Source organism: Aythya fuligula, chromosome 15 (assembly GCF_009819795.1).
Source record: "Aythya fuligula isolate bAytFul2 chromosome 15, bAytFul2.pri, whole genome shotgun sequence".
Taxonomy (NCBI): domain Eukaryota; kingdom Metazoa; phylum Chordata; class Aves; order Anseriformes; family Anatidae; genus Aythya; species Aythya fuligula.
The window spans coordinates 11,128,872-11,144,762 of record NC_045573.1 but is presented as its reverse complement, the minus strand read 5'-3'; the positions used below and the strand labels follow the sequence as shown (position 1 = coordinate 11,144,762).

General features: G+C 60.7%; 3 protein-coding genes across 4 annotated transcripts in view; 2 read left to right on the top strand and 1 right to left on the bottom strand.

The window, feature by feature from the left end:
* The first annotated feature begins 62 nt into the window (after positions 1–62).
* On the top strand, positions 63–3,652 carry ARHGDIG (Rho GDP dissociation inhibitor gamma). The gene is made up of 6 exons (XM_032197940.1): positions 63–348; positions 1,408–1,590; positions 2,287–2,370; positions 2,454–2,530; positions 2,916–2,979; positions 3,061–3,652. The coding sequence occupies exons 1-6, from the start codon at positions 276–278 to the stop codon at positions 3,258–3,260; spliced, it is 681 nt and encodes a 226-aa protein (XP_032053831.1). The 5' UTR covers positions 63–275; the 3' UTR covers positions 3,261–3,652.
* A 255-nt stretch (positions 3,653–3,907) lies between these two features.
* On the top strand, positions 3,908–8,343 carry PDIA2 (protein disulfide isomerase family A member 2). Its single transcript, XM_032197842.1, has 11 exons — positions 3,908–4,157; positions 4,550–4,756; positions 4,986–5,119; positions 5,185–5,322; positions 5,395–5,511; positions 5,590–5,715; positions 5,799–5,993; positions 7,469–7,589; positions 7,752–7,933; positions 8,021–8,107; positions 8,263–8,343. Exons 1-11 carry the CDS (start codon positions 3,908–3,910, stop codon positions 8,341–8,343), a joined length of 1,638 nt encoding a protein of 545 aa, XP_032053733.1.
* Positions 8,344–10,568: 2,225 nt separating this feature from the next.
* The window catches only part of AXIN1 (axin 1), a 75,271-nt gene continuing 69,948 nt past the window's right edge, over positions 10,569–15,891 (bottom strand). For both annotated transcript variants that reach the window (XM_032197956.1, XM_032197957.1), the window contains 2 exons: positions 11,931–12,098; positions 10,569–11,174 (listed from right to left, as the gene is read on the bottom strand). In XM_032197956.1, the coding sequence (XP_032053847.1) occupies positions 11,048–11,174; positions 11,931–12,098 (295 nt within the window). In that variant the 3' untranslated portion in view covers positions 10,569–11,047. The remainder of the gene's footprint in view (positions 11,175–11,930; positions 12,099–15,891) is intronic.

Below are 15,891 nucleotides of genomic sequence, written 5' to 3'. Positions count from 1 at the left end.
CGGAGCCGCCGCGTCTGCGGGAGCCGCCGCCGCCGCCCCGCCGGGCCGCGCCGGGCACCGCCGAGCGCAGCGGGGGGAGCGCAGCGCCGGGCAGCGCCGGGAACGAGCGCGGCCCCGTCCCCGTCCCCGGGCCCCGGGGAGAGCAGCGGGAGGCGGCGGAGCCGCGCCCCGGGAGCAGAGCAGCGGGCATCACCCCCCCCCCCCATCGGGGCGCTCCCCCAGCCCCGGTCTTTCGCGACGCCCCCGGGAGCGCTGGGCCCGGCCCGGCCCCGGCCATGCTCGGCCTGGATGTGTGCGAGGCCGGCGGGCAGCTCCTGGAGCTGCTGTGGCTGGCGCTGTGCTACCGAGGTGAGCGGCGGCGGGGCCGGGGAGCGCGGCCCCCGCAGCGGGGGGCTCGGGGGTGGGCAGCGCCCGGGGGGCGCGGGGGTGGGCAGCGCCCCGGGGCCGGCCCGAGCATCGCCCCCGGCAGCCAACAGGTGAGCATCGCAACGGGACCGGGAGCGGGGGACGGCGCCGGGGGTCTCCTCGGGCCGCCCCCCCTCCCGCCCCGTTGCAGCCCGGCCTGCGGCACCCGGCGCTGGGCGAGCCCCCGGGGGGGTCCGTCTGTGCGCGGCCGGGCCTGGGGATGCGGCCGGGGCCCCCGCGCTGTGCCCGGCCCCGCTGCTGCCCCGGGGACCCGCTCGGCTCACCCCGGGGGCTGGGGGCTGAGCGCGGCGGCCCCTTCTTCCCCCAGGCTGGGGCTTCCAGGGAAGGGCAGGGGGGGGATGCGGCAGGCAGGGCAGGGCAGGGCAGGGGCCCCGAACCCCCTGGCTGCAGGAGCATCACCCGCCTTTGTGTGTGCGCCACCCCCCCAGCTGGCTGGCACCCACCAGAGCCGCTGCTTGACTCAGACCTGTGTTTTTTTTTTTTAATTATTATTTTTAATTTTTTTCTTTGCACCCTGTACCTGCAGCTGCTGGTGGTTTGGGGCAGGAGATGGGGCTGGCGGCTGCCCAGCAGGGTTGGAGCAGGGGCTGCGGTGCGGTGCCGAGGACCTCCCTGGGTGCCCAGGCACGCGGGGAGCCTGCAGGCCACGGCGGGTTGCAAACGTGCCCTGAGCTGTGCACCACGTAGGCACGGGCTCGTCTCGCTTCATGACCGTGCGGAAACGCAGCTGGCGGCAACGCCTCTGGGCTCAGCTGTGCCACCGAGCCCCGGGGACACGCAGCCTGGCGGTGTCCCCACAGTCCTGAGGCAAGGGAGACAATGTGGCTGCAAAAGATGGGGAGATGATGGCCCACATTCATTTGGGGGGTACCTGAGCTAAGTCCCCCCCCACAGCCCAGCAACCCCTGTGTGTCCCCGGGGCTTGCGGGGGGTCCCCTGGGGTGTCCCCAGGGCGGGACTGCCACTGCCTGTCCCCCGCAGACATCATGGCTGACAAGGAGGGGGTGACGCTGTCGCTGGAGGAGGAGGACGATGCCGACGTGGCCCTGGCGTACAAGACGCCGGCGAAGAAGAGCCTGCAGGAGATCCAGCAGCTGGACCCGGGGGATGAGAGCCTGCGGAAGTACAAGCAGGCACTACTGGGCACCATCCCCGCGGCCGTGGGTAAGGCCGGGGGCCGCGGGCTAGGGCTGGGTGCCCCGAGCACCCCCGGCACCTTGTGCCAGGCGATGCAGCCTCGGCGGGTGCAGGGAGCTGGGGCATCCCTGTGGGTGCCGTCTGCCTGCGCCCACCCCGCTGCACGGAGACACCGGCATTCCCCTGCTGCAACGGGAACGGCTGCCCGGGGACCCCGGTTGCCTTGGTTACAGGATCACCGCCGCAGTTTCCATAGGAACGGGTACAAGGGACCGGGGAATTCATTGGGATGACAGAGATGGAGCGAGCGGCTGCGGGGGCTGACAGCTCGTGGCTGTCGGCGCTGGGCCCCCCAGCCAGGCGGTGACCCCAAACCCCACAGCACCCACCTGGCCTTGTGCTGCTCCCCATGTCTGCCTGGGGCGCAGCACCCGATGCCCCAGCCAAGGGGGTGCACGGGAGCTGGGGAGGTGCGTGCAGACCAGTGGGGTGCACATGGGTGGGTTTGATGCCGAGGTTTGGGCTGGCCTGAGATGTCCCTGAGCCCTGCCTGGGCTGCCTGCTGTCCACTGGCTCCGAACTGTGGGCACCGCAGCCCTTTGGGATGCTGCAGGGGTGTGTGGGCAGGGAAGGCCCTGGGGGCACACAGCACAGCTGCTCTATACTGGAGGTGCCAGCTCTGTGTGGGCTGGGTAAGGCCTGCACCCTGCCTTTTGTCCCTAGATGCCAGCGTGCCCAACGTGCAGGTGACAAAGCTCACCCTGATGTGCGAGCAGGCGCCGGGGCCCATCACCATGGACCTTACAGGTGAGCGCTGGTGGAGGGGCTCCCATGGTGGGAGGGAGGAGGAGGAAGGGGTTCCGGGCTGATGGGGCTGCCTCCCACTGCAGGAGACCTGGAGGTGCTGCAGAGCCGTCCCTTTGTGCTGAAGGAGGGGGTGGACTACAGGGTGAAGGTGTCCTTCAAGGTAAGGTGGATGTGGGGTGCCCTGTGCCCACCGGCTGAGCTGGGCACGGCCCTACTGCTGCCCCACAGGGTGCATTCTGCCATCCACGGGTCCCTGCTGCCACGGAGTCTCTGCCCCTTGCCCGCCTCTGGCTCTTTGCCCCTCTGGGGGTCCCTGCCCACCCCGACAATCCTTCCTCCCCAGCACCACTGCCAGCCGGGGTCCCCGCCACCTTTTCTCCTGCTCAGTGCCCAGTTCTGACTGAGAGGCCAGATCCTGGTGTAGTGCCTTACAGGGCTGTGGGGGTGGGGAAGAGGGGGGCACCTCAAAGCCCAGGGGACCCCAGAATGAGGTGGGGGACACCACACCATGCCATGCCGCAGCACCCCTGCCCTCTGCCTTGCAGGTGAACAGGGAGATCGTCTGCGGGCTGAAGTGCCTGCACCTCACGTACCGCCGCGGCCGGCCGGGTGAGTGGGGGCCGGGGCCAGGGATGGGGGCTCTGCCGCCCCGGCCCCGCTCACTCGTCCCCCTCTTGCCTTCTCACCCAGTGGACCGCGATGTCTTCATGGTGGGCAGCTACGCGCCGCGGGCCGAGGAGTATGAGGTGGTGACGCCAGCTGAGGAGGTGCCCCGGGGCCGGCTGGTGCGCGGCTCCTACCGCGTCCGCTCCCTGGTCACCGATGATGACAAGACGGAGCACCTCTCCTGGGAGTGGGGCCTGTGCATAAAGAAGGCCTGGGAGGACTGACCCCCCCAGCCCCGCACCCCCGCCTTCTGCCAGCTCGGGGACGCGGCTCCCGCGGCCCCGGGGACCCCTTGCTGCCCGCCGGCGCTGCCGCGCTCGCCCCATTCATGTTAAGGTGTGGGGGGGTCCCTTAGCAAGCGGGCACCCACGGTCGTGGTCTTCGCAACCAAAGTTATTTTTAATTGCTGTTTTTTTTTAATACTGACGCCCGACTCGTCCTTGCGGCATCTCCATCGCTGGGTCTGTGGCTGTGAACCTGCTGTAGCGCTGAGCGGGGCCTGCCCGGCCGCGTGGGACGGGACCACCGCGCGGTGCCGAGCTGCCGGCCCTGTCCGACTGCCCGGTGGCAGGCTGTGCTCTTCCATCGCCATTAAACCGTACAGACTTGTCTCTTACTGCTGTGTCCACGCGCCCCTTGCCTTTGCCCGCCCATCCCGCGGCTGTTCTTTGTCCCTGGGCCAGGTCCCGCTGCGGAGACGGGGTGGCTGGAAAACAGCCACCTGGTCCCGCTGCCTTATCTGTGGTGCTGGGCAGCCAGTAGCGGAGGGCCACGAGCTCCTGGGGACCGGCACCACCCGCCCCGGGGCCCTTATCTGGCCCCTCTCCCCCGTGCGCCGGCTTTGGCAGTGGCGTCTGGCAGCGGTGGCACCATGCGAGGCTCCGGGGCCCGGCTGCTTTGGCTCTTGGTGCTCTCGCTGGCCTGGCTGGGCCCGGCCTGGGGGGACAGCGAGGGGCCTGAGGGCAAGGATGATGATGGGGAGGTGGTGGCAGAGGAGGAGGAGGATGAAGATGACGATGTGATCTCGGATGAGCTCGTGGAGGAGGACAGTGTCCTGGTGCTTCACGAGCACAACTTTGCCCGTGCCTTGAGCGAGTTCAGCCTGCTGCTGGTGGAGTTCTGTAAGTGTCCTGGGTGAGGGCAGGGGCTGGGGACAGGCAGGGGTACAGGGCAGAGCTGTGAGTGCAGGGCAGGGGGCAGAGGTGTGGGGCAGGGGCATGGGGACAACAGGGCTATGGGTATGGGTAAGAGGGGCAGGGGCACAGCGTGACAACACGGGGACATAGGGTTTGGTGCAAGAGCACACGGTGTGAGGCAGGGCCACAGGGCAGGGGCATGGGATATGGGGCAGGGACACAAGGGGTGTGGGACACAGAAGAGTGTGGGCGTGTGCTGGAGCATGCCAGGCTCAAGTGTGACATGTCCTTGGCCACCCACTGAGCCCCACCCTGGGGACGAGGGACACCCCCACACGTGCTGGGCTCTCTGTGGGTGACACTGGGCCTCCATGCAGATGCACCGTGGTGCGGGCACTGCCAGAGGCTGGCCCCCGAGTTTGCCCAGGCAGCTGCCAGGCTGAGGAACGGGTCGGAGGCAGTGCGGCTGGGCAAGGTGGACGCCACGGCGCAGACAGCCCTGAGCAATGAGTTTGGCATCCACGCCTACCCCACGCTCAAGCTCTTCCGTGATGGCAACCGCACTCATCCCCTCGCCTACAGCGGTAGGGCCACGGCACCGCGTGAAGGCGGTGGCATCCACAGCGGGGGGGCAGCGGGAGGGGCGCAGGGTGGTGAAGGGGTGGCAGTGTGGTGACAGCGAGTGGGTGGCAGCGATGGTGAAGGAGGTGACAGCCGGCAGCCTCGTGGTGGTGGTGGTGGCCTGGGCTGGGGGGTTGGCAGCCTGGTGACGGCGGGTGGGTGCCTGTGGTGATGGTGGCAGCCCCGCTGCAGGCCGCATGGACGCCGAGGGCATCGTGCGCTGGATGCAGCGTCGGGCCGGCCCCAGCACCACGCTGCTGCAGGACACCGACACCGCGGCCGCCTTCATCAACGCCCAGGACATCGTGGTCGTGGGCTTCTTCAAGGTGGGCCATGGACCAGGCCGGGGCTGGGCCAGGGCCAGGGCAGGTCTCATGGTGGGGCCATGCAGGACCTGCAGGGCGAGGCGGCCCAGGCGTTCTATGAGGCGGCTGGTGAGGTGGTGGACGTGGCGTTCGGTGTGACCAAGGCGGACGAGCTCTTTGAGGCGTATGGGCTGTCAGTTGACACGGTCTGCCTCTTCAAGAAGGTGAGCAGGGCTGGGGAGGGTGGGGGGTCCATGGTGGGGACCCCTGGCGCTCACTGGCCCGCGTCCTGGCAGTTTGACGAGGAACGGACGGACTTCCCTGTGGACCCAGCACAGGGGCTGAACGCAGCCGAGCTCACCCGGCTGCTCCGTGTGCACAGCCTGGAGCTGGTGATGGAGTTCTCCAACGAGGTACGGCCCCCGTCCCACCCTGTCCCCAGCACCAGCCGCAGGGTATCCCAGCCCTCACCATCCTCCCGCTCCCCGCAGACCTCCAGCCGCATCTTCGGTGCCAATATCCCCCACCACATGCTGCTCTTTCTCAACAAGACCGTGGAGGAGCAGCTGGCGCTGCGGGATGACTTCCGCAAGGCTGCCAGCAATTTTCGGGGAAAGGTGAGGCAGCCTGGGGGTGGGGGTGGGCACGGCGAGGACCCCTGAGGCTCCCTGGCCTCAGTGCTGCCTGTCCCTCTGCCCAGGTGCTCTTTGTAGTGGTGGACGTGGATGGGTACGGTGCCACTGTCCTGTCCTTCTTCGGCATGACCCCTGCGGATGCCCCCACCTTGCGCTTCATCAAGATGGAGAACAACCGCAAGTACCAGATGGCTGAGGATGCCTTCTCGGCCACAGCCGTGCGGGACTTTGTGCAGGCGGTGCTGGACGGCAAGGTCAAGGTGAGAGAGCCGTGGCTGCTCACTGATACTTGTGCAGCCAGAGCTGAGGATCTGGGGCTTATATAGTCATAGAATGGTTTGGGTTGGAAGGGACCTTACAGACCTTCTAATTCCAACCCCTCTGCCCCTCCCACCAGACCAGGCTGCCCAAAGCCCCATCCAGCCTGGTTTCAAACACTTCCAGGGATGGGGCATCCACAGCTTCTCTGTGCAACCTGTGCCAGTGCCTCAGCACCCTCACAGTAAAGAATTTCTTCTGAATAGCTAACCCAAACCTCCCCTCTTTTAGTTTAAAGCCATTCCCCCTTGTCCTATCACTACACCCCCTGACACAGAGTCCCTCCCCACCTTTCCTGCAGCCCCCTTTAGGTACTGGAAAGCCACTGTAAGGTGTCCCTGCAGCCTTCTCGTCTCCAGGCTGAACAACCCCAGCTCCCTCAGCCTTTGTAGGAGATGTGGTCCAGCCACTTTGCAGTCTCCTCTGGACTCATTCTAATACATCATAGTCCTTCTTGTGCTGGGGGGCCCAGAGCTGAGTGCAGGGCTCTAGGTGGGGTCTCATGAAAGCGGAGCAGAGGGGGACAATCCCCTCCCTCGCCCTGCTGGCCATGCTGCTGTTGGTGCAGCCCAGGATACAGTTGGCTTTCCGGGCTGCCAATACGCATTGCGGGCTCATGTTGAGCTTCTCATTCAGCAACACCCCCAAGTCCTTCTCCTCAGGGCTGCTCTCAATCCATTCTCCACCCAGCCTGGATTATGCTTGGGATTGCCCCAGCCCAAATTTATGATTGGGATTGCCCCAGCCCAGGTGCACTTGGCCTTGTTGAACTTCTGAAGGATTGCACAGGCCCACCTCTCAGGCTTGTCCAGGTCCCTCACCACACAGCTTGGTGTCTTTCATCATCAATCCCGCTGCCCATGTCACTAGTAGAGCTGTTAAACAGCGCTGGTCCCAGTACTAACCCCTGAGGAACACTGCTTGTTACTGATTTCCACCATGACACTGAGCTGTTGACTGCAACTCGTTGAGTGTGACCATCCAACTGATTCCTTACCTACCAAAAGGTCCATCCACCAAATTGTCTCTCCAGTTTAGAGACAAGGATATAATGGGGGACAGTGTCAAATGCTTTGCACGAGTCCAGCTTGTCCTGCAACTGACTGTGCAAGGAAAAAAAAAAAAAACTTTATGGAAAATGAGGCAGGAGATCATCAACATTGAGCCACACATGATGGGATGAAAGTAGAGGGGGAGCAGGGAAGAGATGGTCCAGAAGTCAGCACAGGAATGCTGAACAGGGCTGGGTACCACACTGGGGTGGTGGGGATGGCGTTTGGCAACTGGTCCTGGCGTGCCTGGATCTGCTGGGTCTGCAGGTGGTGGTGGGGGGATGTTCCTGGCAAACCCTGGCCCCTGATGCCTGTGTCCTAGCACTGCTCACCATGGGCTGTGGCCATCCTGGTTGTCCCCACAGCCCCATCTGCTGAGCCAGACGCCCCCTGAGGACTGGGACACGCGGCCTGTTAAAGTCCTCGTGGGGAAGACCTTTGAGCAGGTGGCATTTGATGAGACCAAGAACGTCTTTGTGAAATTCTGTAAGTGCTGTGGCTCCCTGTGACCCTTCCTGAGCTCCATCAGGGGGCTGAGGGCTGAGCCCCCTTCCCACGCCAGGCCCTCACCTGAGGAACCCGGCAGCCCCAAATCCTGGCCCCCTCGCTCAGCCAGGGTGTCCTCCCAGCATTGTGCCTGTCGTGCAGATGCGCCGTGGTGCTCCCACTGCAAGGAGATGGCGGCTGCTTGGGAGGAGCTGGGTGAGCGCTACAAGGACCACGAGGACATTGTCATTGCTGAGATGGATGCCACGGCCAATGAGCTGGAGAACCTCACCATCAGGGGTTACCCCACACTGCACTATTTCCCTGCTGGGCCGGGCAGGAAGGTAGGGTACAAGGCATGAGTGGGGCATCTGGGAAGGGGGCTGGGCACGGGCATCATTCCTTATCCTCCTTCTGTTCCGTGACTCCAGATGATCGAGTATAGGAGCACCCGAGACGTGGAGACCTTCTCCAAATTCCTGGAAAATGGGGGGACGCTGCCTGAGGAGCCACCTGTGGTCAGTATGGTCCCCCTTTCCCTGGGGAGGGGTTTCCATCCACCCCAGGATGGCTCCAAGCCCCTGCTGGGCAGGGGATGGACCCTGCTCTGCCCCACAGCAGGACGGGGACGGGGTGTGCGTGGCCATCCTTGTCTTACCACCACCTTCTGCAGGTGACCAAGACCCCTGAGAACAGCACAGGCACAGAGGAGCCGAGTCCGTCAGGCACGGCTGAGGCCCGGGATGAGCTGTGAGCCCTGTCCCACGTGCGTGGGTGCTATAAACGCCCTGGAAACAACGTGGGCTCTGGTCTTTGTCTGCAGCTCTGCAGCATGGGGGTGCAGCTGCCGGCAGCCCCCACTCACCCCAGGGGTGCCACATTTGCTCTGGCCAGGGGCACGTGGTACTCGGTGGCATCTAAGGGGACAGGGTGAACACAGGGGGTTCACATCTGGGGGTCAGGGGACAGAGCCCCCTGCCTACAAGCTGAACCCAGGAAGTCTCCCCCATGGGACAGCTCAGCCACAGGCCCGGTTCCCACCCTGCAGCCACGTGGGACAGACCCTGGTTCACCAGAGATGGCTGGCACCAGCATCATCCCTGTACCCATGCTAAGGGCCTGGTGCAGGTCTCATACTGCTGCTCTCAGGACACCAGGCACCGTGCCCTCGCCCTTGGCCCTGGGCACACCCCATGGGGTGGGTGCTACAAGGGTCCTTTCACCTCCCCAGGGCCCTGGGCCCACCACAGGGCTCCAAACATTCCTTGAGCTTCTCCAGACTCTGGCTCACAGCCTCTGGGACCCCCTGGTGTCCCCACAACCCCCAGTACTGTCCCCTTTCCCTGTGCCTGCTGCTCTCAGGCTGTGGGCAATGGCTCTGGGGACAGGGCCCTGAGGGGCTGTGGCCTCCACGTCCACCCTGTGGGTTCCCCGACCAGTCCCACCCACCAGACACCCCAACGGGCTCCCCTGGGCCTGGATCTCTGCTCCGCAGGGAAGGAAGAAACCAGCAGGCGTTGGGCTGTGGGGTTTTATTTCATTTTATCCAAGTACCTTTGAAAAGATCATTGTACAAGTCAGCACATGAGGATGCACAGGAGACATCGCCAGGGCTGCACAGCCAGCGGAGGATGCTGCACTTAGCAAATGTACATATTTACAGGGAACCCCCTGAGAAAAAAAGGGGGAGACGGAAATCCCAGGCATGGTAACAACCTCACCAGACACAACATGATCAGACCTTAAAAAAAGAGGGAGGAAAAAAAACGCTCATAACGCTGTTCCCTGGCTGAAAACGATGGCAAATTTTGCTGGACTTCACATAGTGATGGGCAAGTCCCAGGACCGTGTTTAAAAGGCACTCGGTGACATATACAATAGGCTGAGTCACATCCCCGTGTGGTGCCACGCACACAGGGCCCCCAGCCCCACGGGCAGCTGCACCACGCTCCAAGGTGCTGCAGCAGCAGAGTGCAGAGCCGGGACGTGCAGCTGGGCAGGGCCAGAGCTGATGTGGAAGCCCCCCACGAGCTGGTTTTGGGGGACACGAGGGGGCTGGTCTGGCTGAAGGAGCCAGTGCAGAGCTGCAGCTGCTTGGGCCTGGAGTACGGCCCGGGCTGGTGGGCAGGGACAGGGGGAGCGGGCAGCCCAGGTGGGAGCAGGTAATCCCAGGAGGCTGCCTGGAGCCCTGTCTGCACCCTGGTGGTTAACCCTTAGAGTGAGTGCAGTGTTCGGGTGACCTGGCCCTAAAAGAGCCCCACAAAATGGCATCAACAACTCCCTTCGCTCCTAGCACTGGACTGCAGTGCTCTCACACGACCCCCTCAGAGACACAGAACCTAAAAAAAAAACCTCAAGACTCATAAAAAGATGGGTTTTGTCCTCATACTTAAAGTGTCTCACTGGTTACCTCCCCATACTACATCTCCTAAAAAGACTCCTTGACTGAAGCCTGACTTTGGCACTGGAGGCCTGAGCACGTCTGCATGGGGCGCACGGGTGCCAGCCCTCCGCGGAGCTGCTGCTCCCTCCTGGGAGGAAAGGTCTTCTCCGGGAACAGGGCACATGTGGAGGACAAGCACAGGATGTGGGATGCCAGCACCCAGCCTGCTGCCCCCAGCTCCACAGCATGGGGTGGGGACCACTCCTCACGGATGTCCCACGGCCCTGCCAGCTCGCCCCGTCCCCTGCAGCTCTGGTACAAGGCACCACGGGAAGCCCCCAGCACTGAGACCTGCCACTGACCCCTCTTTCCATCGGGGAGTCACTCAATTGCAGAAAGCTCAGGAGAAAAACCACCCTACCAGGTCCTGTAGCTGCAACTGCCAGGGAAGCACGAGGCTGACTTGTTCAAAACGTCTCAGCAATCTTCGGAGGGGCGCAGGAACCACAGAGCAGGGCCCCTCTGGAGCAGCGACGCCTTCCACACGAGCAGGGCACAGCAGCTCGCTGGGCCAGGCGCGCTCTGCCCGCTGCAGCAGCGTCGCTCAGGAGCCATCCACACGGAGGGGACAGGGCAGGGTGCTGTGAAAGCGAGGACCACACCGAGTCTGACGGATGGCTGTACACTTTGGGTGAATTCTGCAGTACCTGTACGTTTTACATTTACATAAGAGCACTGTGACATTGGAAATATTTTCCTTTTATTACAATATATCAAAAATATGCAGCTTTAGTAAACAAGGTCATATTACACTTTCTAATGCACTGTACAATGCTACATTACACTTATATTCGGTATGGAGAGGGAGCCCAGGCTCCCACTGGCAGGTTCGTGGGGTGAAACGACTTCCACTGGCAAAACAGCTTGCGCAGAGCAGGCTGCTGCCCTCCGCCCCGGGCTCACCCAGCACCTGCTGGAGTAGCACCGCCAGCGTCAGCCCCAGACCTTCTCCTCCGGTCCCAGAGTCTTTCACAGTCCTTTCCTTAAAGCCTTCGCAGCCTCTCAGCCTAGTCGCCTAGTCGATCTTTTCCACCTTCCCGATGATCTTCTCTTCGAAGATGGGCAGGATGGTGTCATCTTCCCGCACCTCCTCGAAGACCACACCACAGTCGAACTCATCACTCACTTTCTTAAAGTAATACCTGGAAACCCAGAAACACGGCGACAGCGAGAGGTGAGTGGCCACGTGGGACACCGGTCATACCCAGAGACAGGGTACAGCACTCCCTGAGCTCATGGGGAACGGGGAGCAGCTCCAGCAGATGTGGAGGCGCCTGAGGCCAGCATCCACCCGTCTTCACTCTGACAAGGAAGGGGTGACTGGCAGAGCTACACACCCCATGCCTGGCTGCCATGCAGAGGACAGGCACTCTGGGACTCCAGTAGGGCCCAACCTGTTTGTCCTCACTGGAGGCAACCCTGGGAGTTGAAATGGCTCTGGAAGCTGAAGGGTTCTCCAGAACATCATCAAGCACTGGTTGCTGCTGCTCCTTACCAGCCCAGGACACCGTGCAGCCCTGACATGTCTGTTCAAGGTACGAACTGTGATGCAGGACATTTCTGGTAGAGAACCCAATCTCCCATGTTCCTGTAACCTGCCTCTTCAACAACCAAACCTTTCCAGCCAAACACGAATACAACCCTCCTTACACGAGGCAGGATTGCTGCTGCAAGTACTGGTTCTGCCCCTGTTTAAAAAGTACATTCCTGGCTCATGTTGGGACTTATTTTTCTTAAGTGCAGGAACCTCCAGTGGCAACCAGGCATCTTTTACTGTGCTGCTGGATTCCCACTGCAGCACAGCCTGAGAGCCCTCCTGGAAGGCTCTGGAGAACTCCAGGACCCTCCCGACCTACCTCCACCATGGCTCCTTCACCTTGGCAGGAGACAGCCCTTACCTGTAGTTCCCTTTCTTGGTCAGCAGCTCCTTGAACTGTCCCAGTGTCACCACGCGCCCTTTGACGAGGGTGCGGTAGGGGATCGGCTCTCCGCAGAAGTAGTAAGCAACCACGATGTTCTCACACGGCTGGGACGCGCCGCTGCCCGGTCTCTTCTGGGGCTTCAACCTGTTGCACACAAATAGAAGCAACCTGCTGAGTATCAGCCTACGGTGCTCAGCACAGCTTCAGTGCCATCGCCACCGCTGGGTGCCGGTCTGGGCGTGGGGCTGCCCAGGCAAGGGGTTCAGGTCATGTTCCACCACAGGGTGGCAAGAGGTGGGCAGCAGGAGGTGTGATGCGGCCTCTGAGCGAGCCTGGGACTGGCAGGCAGCCTGCTGTGGTGGTCCTGCAGCTCCTCAGGCTCTGTGGGGAGAACAGAGGCTCTGATGTCAAAAACAGGAGCTGTCTCAGGGCCACCGGGCTAGCAGCCAACTTGTTGAGATTGCTGCACAGGGAGAACATCTCCAACCAGCCCAAGAGGAGAGCCCATCCAAGCAATTACATGGCTTTTTTAAGAAGCCATGTGGCTTCCCGGCTCATCCTTTCCAGCAAGGGAACCTGTTGGTGAGAGGAGAACAGCTCAAGGACAGGCTTTGCTGCCTGTCCCGTCCACACAGGGTGGCCAGGCCCAGTTAGGCTGCTGGCTAACAACACACGTCCTGTCTGCACTGCACGATGGATTTTGGAAGGCTGACACTGCCGTCAAACCCCTGGTAAACTGACTTTAAATCTCCTGTTTTCCTGACTCTTGAGATGTCAGGCTGGTCTCTGCCTCCAGCCCACATCCTGGCGTTTGCTACGTGGTGCCATCACTACACTGAAAGTGTCAGCCCAGTCCTCGTCCTATTTTCAGAGGCAGACAAAAGTAGCAACAATTAAAATGATGGTACTTTGCATTTCTGTAGAGACTTCACCTGGGCACTGCAAATGCTGCACAAGCATTTGAGCAGCCTACACAAATCCGTAGCTTGGCATGTGTGGTCTCGGCAGAGGCAGCGTTCTCTTTCAAAATGACATAAAACAAATTTGGCAGCTTTAAAATGATTTTAAAAGCACACCGGGTAAAAAAGATGATTTTGTATTTATACGACTGGAAAGTTGCAATGAAAACAGAATTTGCCAAGCACATGAGCTAATCACAGTTTTGGAAATGACTGTGACCCTAACCTTTAAACACTGGCTCACAGGCACAGCACCTTTTTAATGGCATGCCCACATAAACATTGGCTTTGCAAACCAAGACCAGAGAATTTTTTTTCACCTCTTTCTAAAGCCATGAGAGGGCTAAAGTTCAACCGAACAACGTTTCTGGTGCTTGCTCTGCCTGGGAGACCTCTGGGGAAAATGCTGCATCCTGAGAGGTGTGGGTCTGCTCACGGTGCCAGCAGAGCTCTTCGAACCCATCCTCATATCAAAGCACAGGATGCCCTTTAGCTAGAAAAACATTAAGAAACTGAATCATCCTTGGAAAAAAAAAATCTTGTATTTAAAGGAAAAATGGGTCATAAATTCAGGCAAATACTGTGCATCCTGTGAGCCAGAAGTTAATTGAAGGGGTTTGGAAAACCTCAAAGTCCCTAAGCTTCTCTTAATGCTGCTAGAAACAAGTCATGACTAAGAGACAGCTGCTCTGTGCCCAGGGGACCTGGCACGCAGGCTCCCGGGGACACAACGGCGTGCACAGCTCAGGCAGCACGGCGCTGGCGCCGCCGTCCCACAGGGCTGGGGGGTGAGCAAGCCTTCATCTGCTCAGCACCTCCTGGGCTTGCAAACGCCCATCCACTACGACAAACGCCCTGAGCCCCCCGGGGTCTGCCCTGGTAGAAGCAGGAGAGGGACTGTGCCAACAGCCGGGAGCCTTCCTCCTGCTGCTGCGTAATTCACTCCTGAAAGGCCGTTTCTGAACGTGCTCAGGCTGGCTCCTCTATCTCCTCTTCCCCAGCCTCGGGAAGGGGCCATGGGGATCGTGTGGCTTGTGGAAAGCACGCAAGGAAGAAAGAGCATCCCAAGTTTCTCCTGCATCCGCTAGAGAGCGAATGCCTCTTGCACGTACACCGTTTCAAGGGCTTGTCAAAACAGACAGCCCTCCTGCTGCAGACTGCAGAGAGAAAAAAGGGGATGGTGGAAAACAGGCAGGGGTTAAAGCAGCAGCATCACAGCACGCACTCCTTCCCAGAGCACAGAGAGGCTGCCAGTGCCTGAAAACAGCAGCTCTGTACTGCTTCACAGCACTGGAGTTAAAACCAAACCCTGCAGCTTTGGATCTCCCTGTTTTTGACATAAATCAACATAGGGATGGCTTCTGGGCATCCGAGCAGAGGCTGAGGGCAGCTTCGGTTCCTCTGGAGCAGGAGGGGGAGGGAATCACAGCTGGACCTGCCCAGAGGGTTGCAGGGACCCTGTAAGAGCAGGAGGCCACAGGCAGCAACAGGGAGAGTGGCAGGACACAAAGACAGGGCTCCTCCCCACGGGACAGGACCTGCAGAGGCAGTAGGAGCAGCTCCTGAAGGACGCTGCCGGTGATGGGACAAGAGCTAGAGGGTTAATGCCTTCCTGCAGGAAGAAAAATCATCTCTGGGAGCATCTCACAGCCACAGAACACACACGCATCCCAAAACTGCAGCAACAGATCTCTAGCAGCCTGAAGCAGGGCTGATCACTGGAAACACAATTTTCTGAGCTTTCCTCTCAGGAGAACAAGGCAACACAACTGTCTCCACTTTCGTCATCGCCAAGGAATCTAGAAATCTCCTGAGGCCACTTCTTACCCAGATGGGCCCCCACTGAGTGTGCTGCTCCACCAGGCCACGTCTAAGCCCTGCTGCAGTAAAGCCTCCACCTGCGCCCATCTCCTGGGCCCGCAGCGTGACCCTCCCCAGGAATACAGACAAGTAACGCTACCTCTCCTCTGGGACCAGCTCCCTTTGCAACATTTGTCATAAAATGAGATAAAATGTTATCCAACAAGGAAACAGCAGCGCTGATCCAACTTATTGCATCTACACTTCACCAACCTGTCAAGAATCTCTAGCCATGTAATCCAAATGGCTGATGTGAACGGGAACCTGAGTCTGTTGGAGCACACGGACAACCTAGAGATGATGCAGCTTTGCCCAGCACAGTGAGGAGGGGGCTTGCTCCTGCTCAGCCAGGGGCTGAAGAGCTTTGGAAAGCCTGAAATGCAACCGGGGGATGTTACCTTGGGACTGTCCAGCTCTGGTCCTCTTCCAGGCTAACCAAATTAATTCTAAACCGAGCTCACCCTAACATTTTTTGCTGGCGAGTTTCTAAAATTCTTTTGCTGCTTGCAAAACCCTTTTCTCTGCAGAGCTGCTACTAATTACTTCTTCCAGCTGTTAACATAACTGAACTGTGACACTGAGCTACAGAAAATGGCTCCAGACTGGCTGCACAGACAAGCAACCTGATGGTCACTGGGACAGGGCTCTCCCCAATGGGCACCCTGATCCGCAGGTCATTCAGTGCTGGACATTTAATCTTGAATTGCTTCCTAGCAGCTGTCCTGCTGGTATCTCAAAGATCAATGCTCCCTGCAGAACAGGGAGAGAAAGCCTGGTTCTGCAACAGCAGTGTGACTCCTTCCAGAGTATTTATGATGCCCAGTGCAGCCTGTGCGGATGCCCGTGGGACAGGACTGGGGAGCAAGCAGGGAAAGGAGATGGCTACAGAGGGCTGTGCCAGCAGGGGAACAACTCGTGAGGCAGGGAAGCATGCCGCAGGGGCAGCTGAGCTGTGCAGAGCTGGCACTGTACGCTCCCCTGCAGCCAGCTCAAGCCCGTGCCTCAAGGACACCTCCAGGCTCGCACCTCCTCCCGTGCTGTGGGGACTCTGCCTCCCCAAGGCTGCCGATGAGCCTGGAGGCTGGCTCCAATTTCCCAGAGCTCTCCGAAGCTCCTGA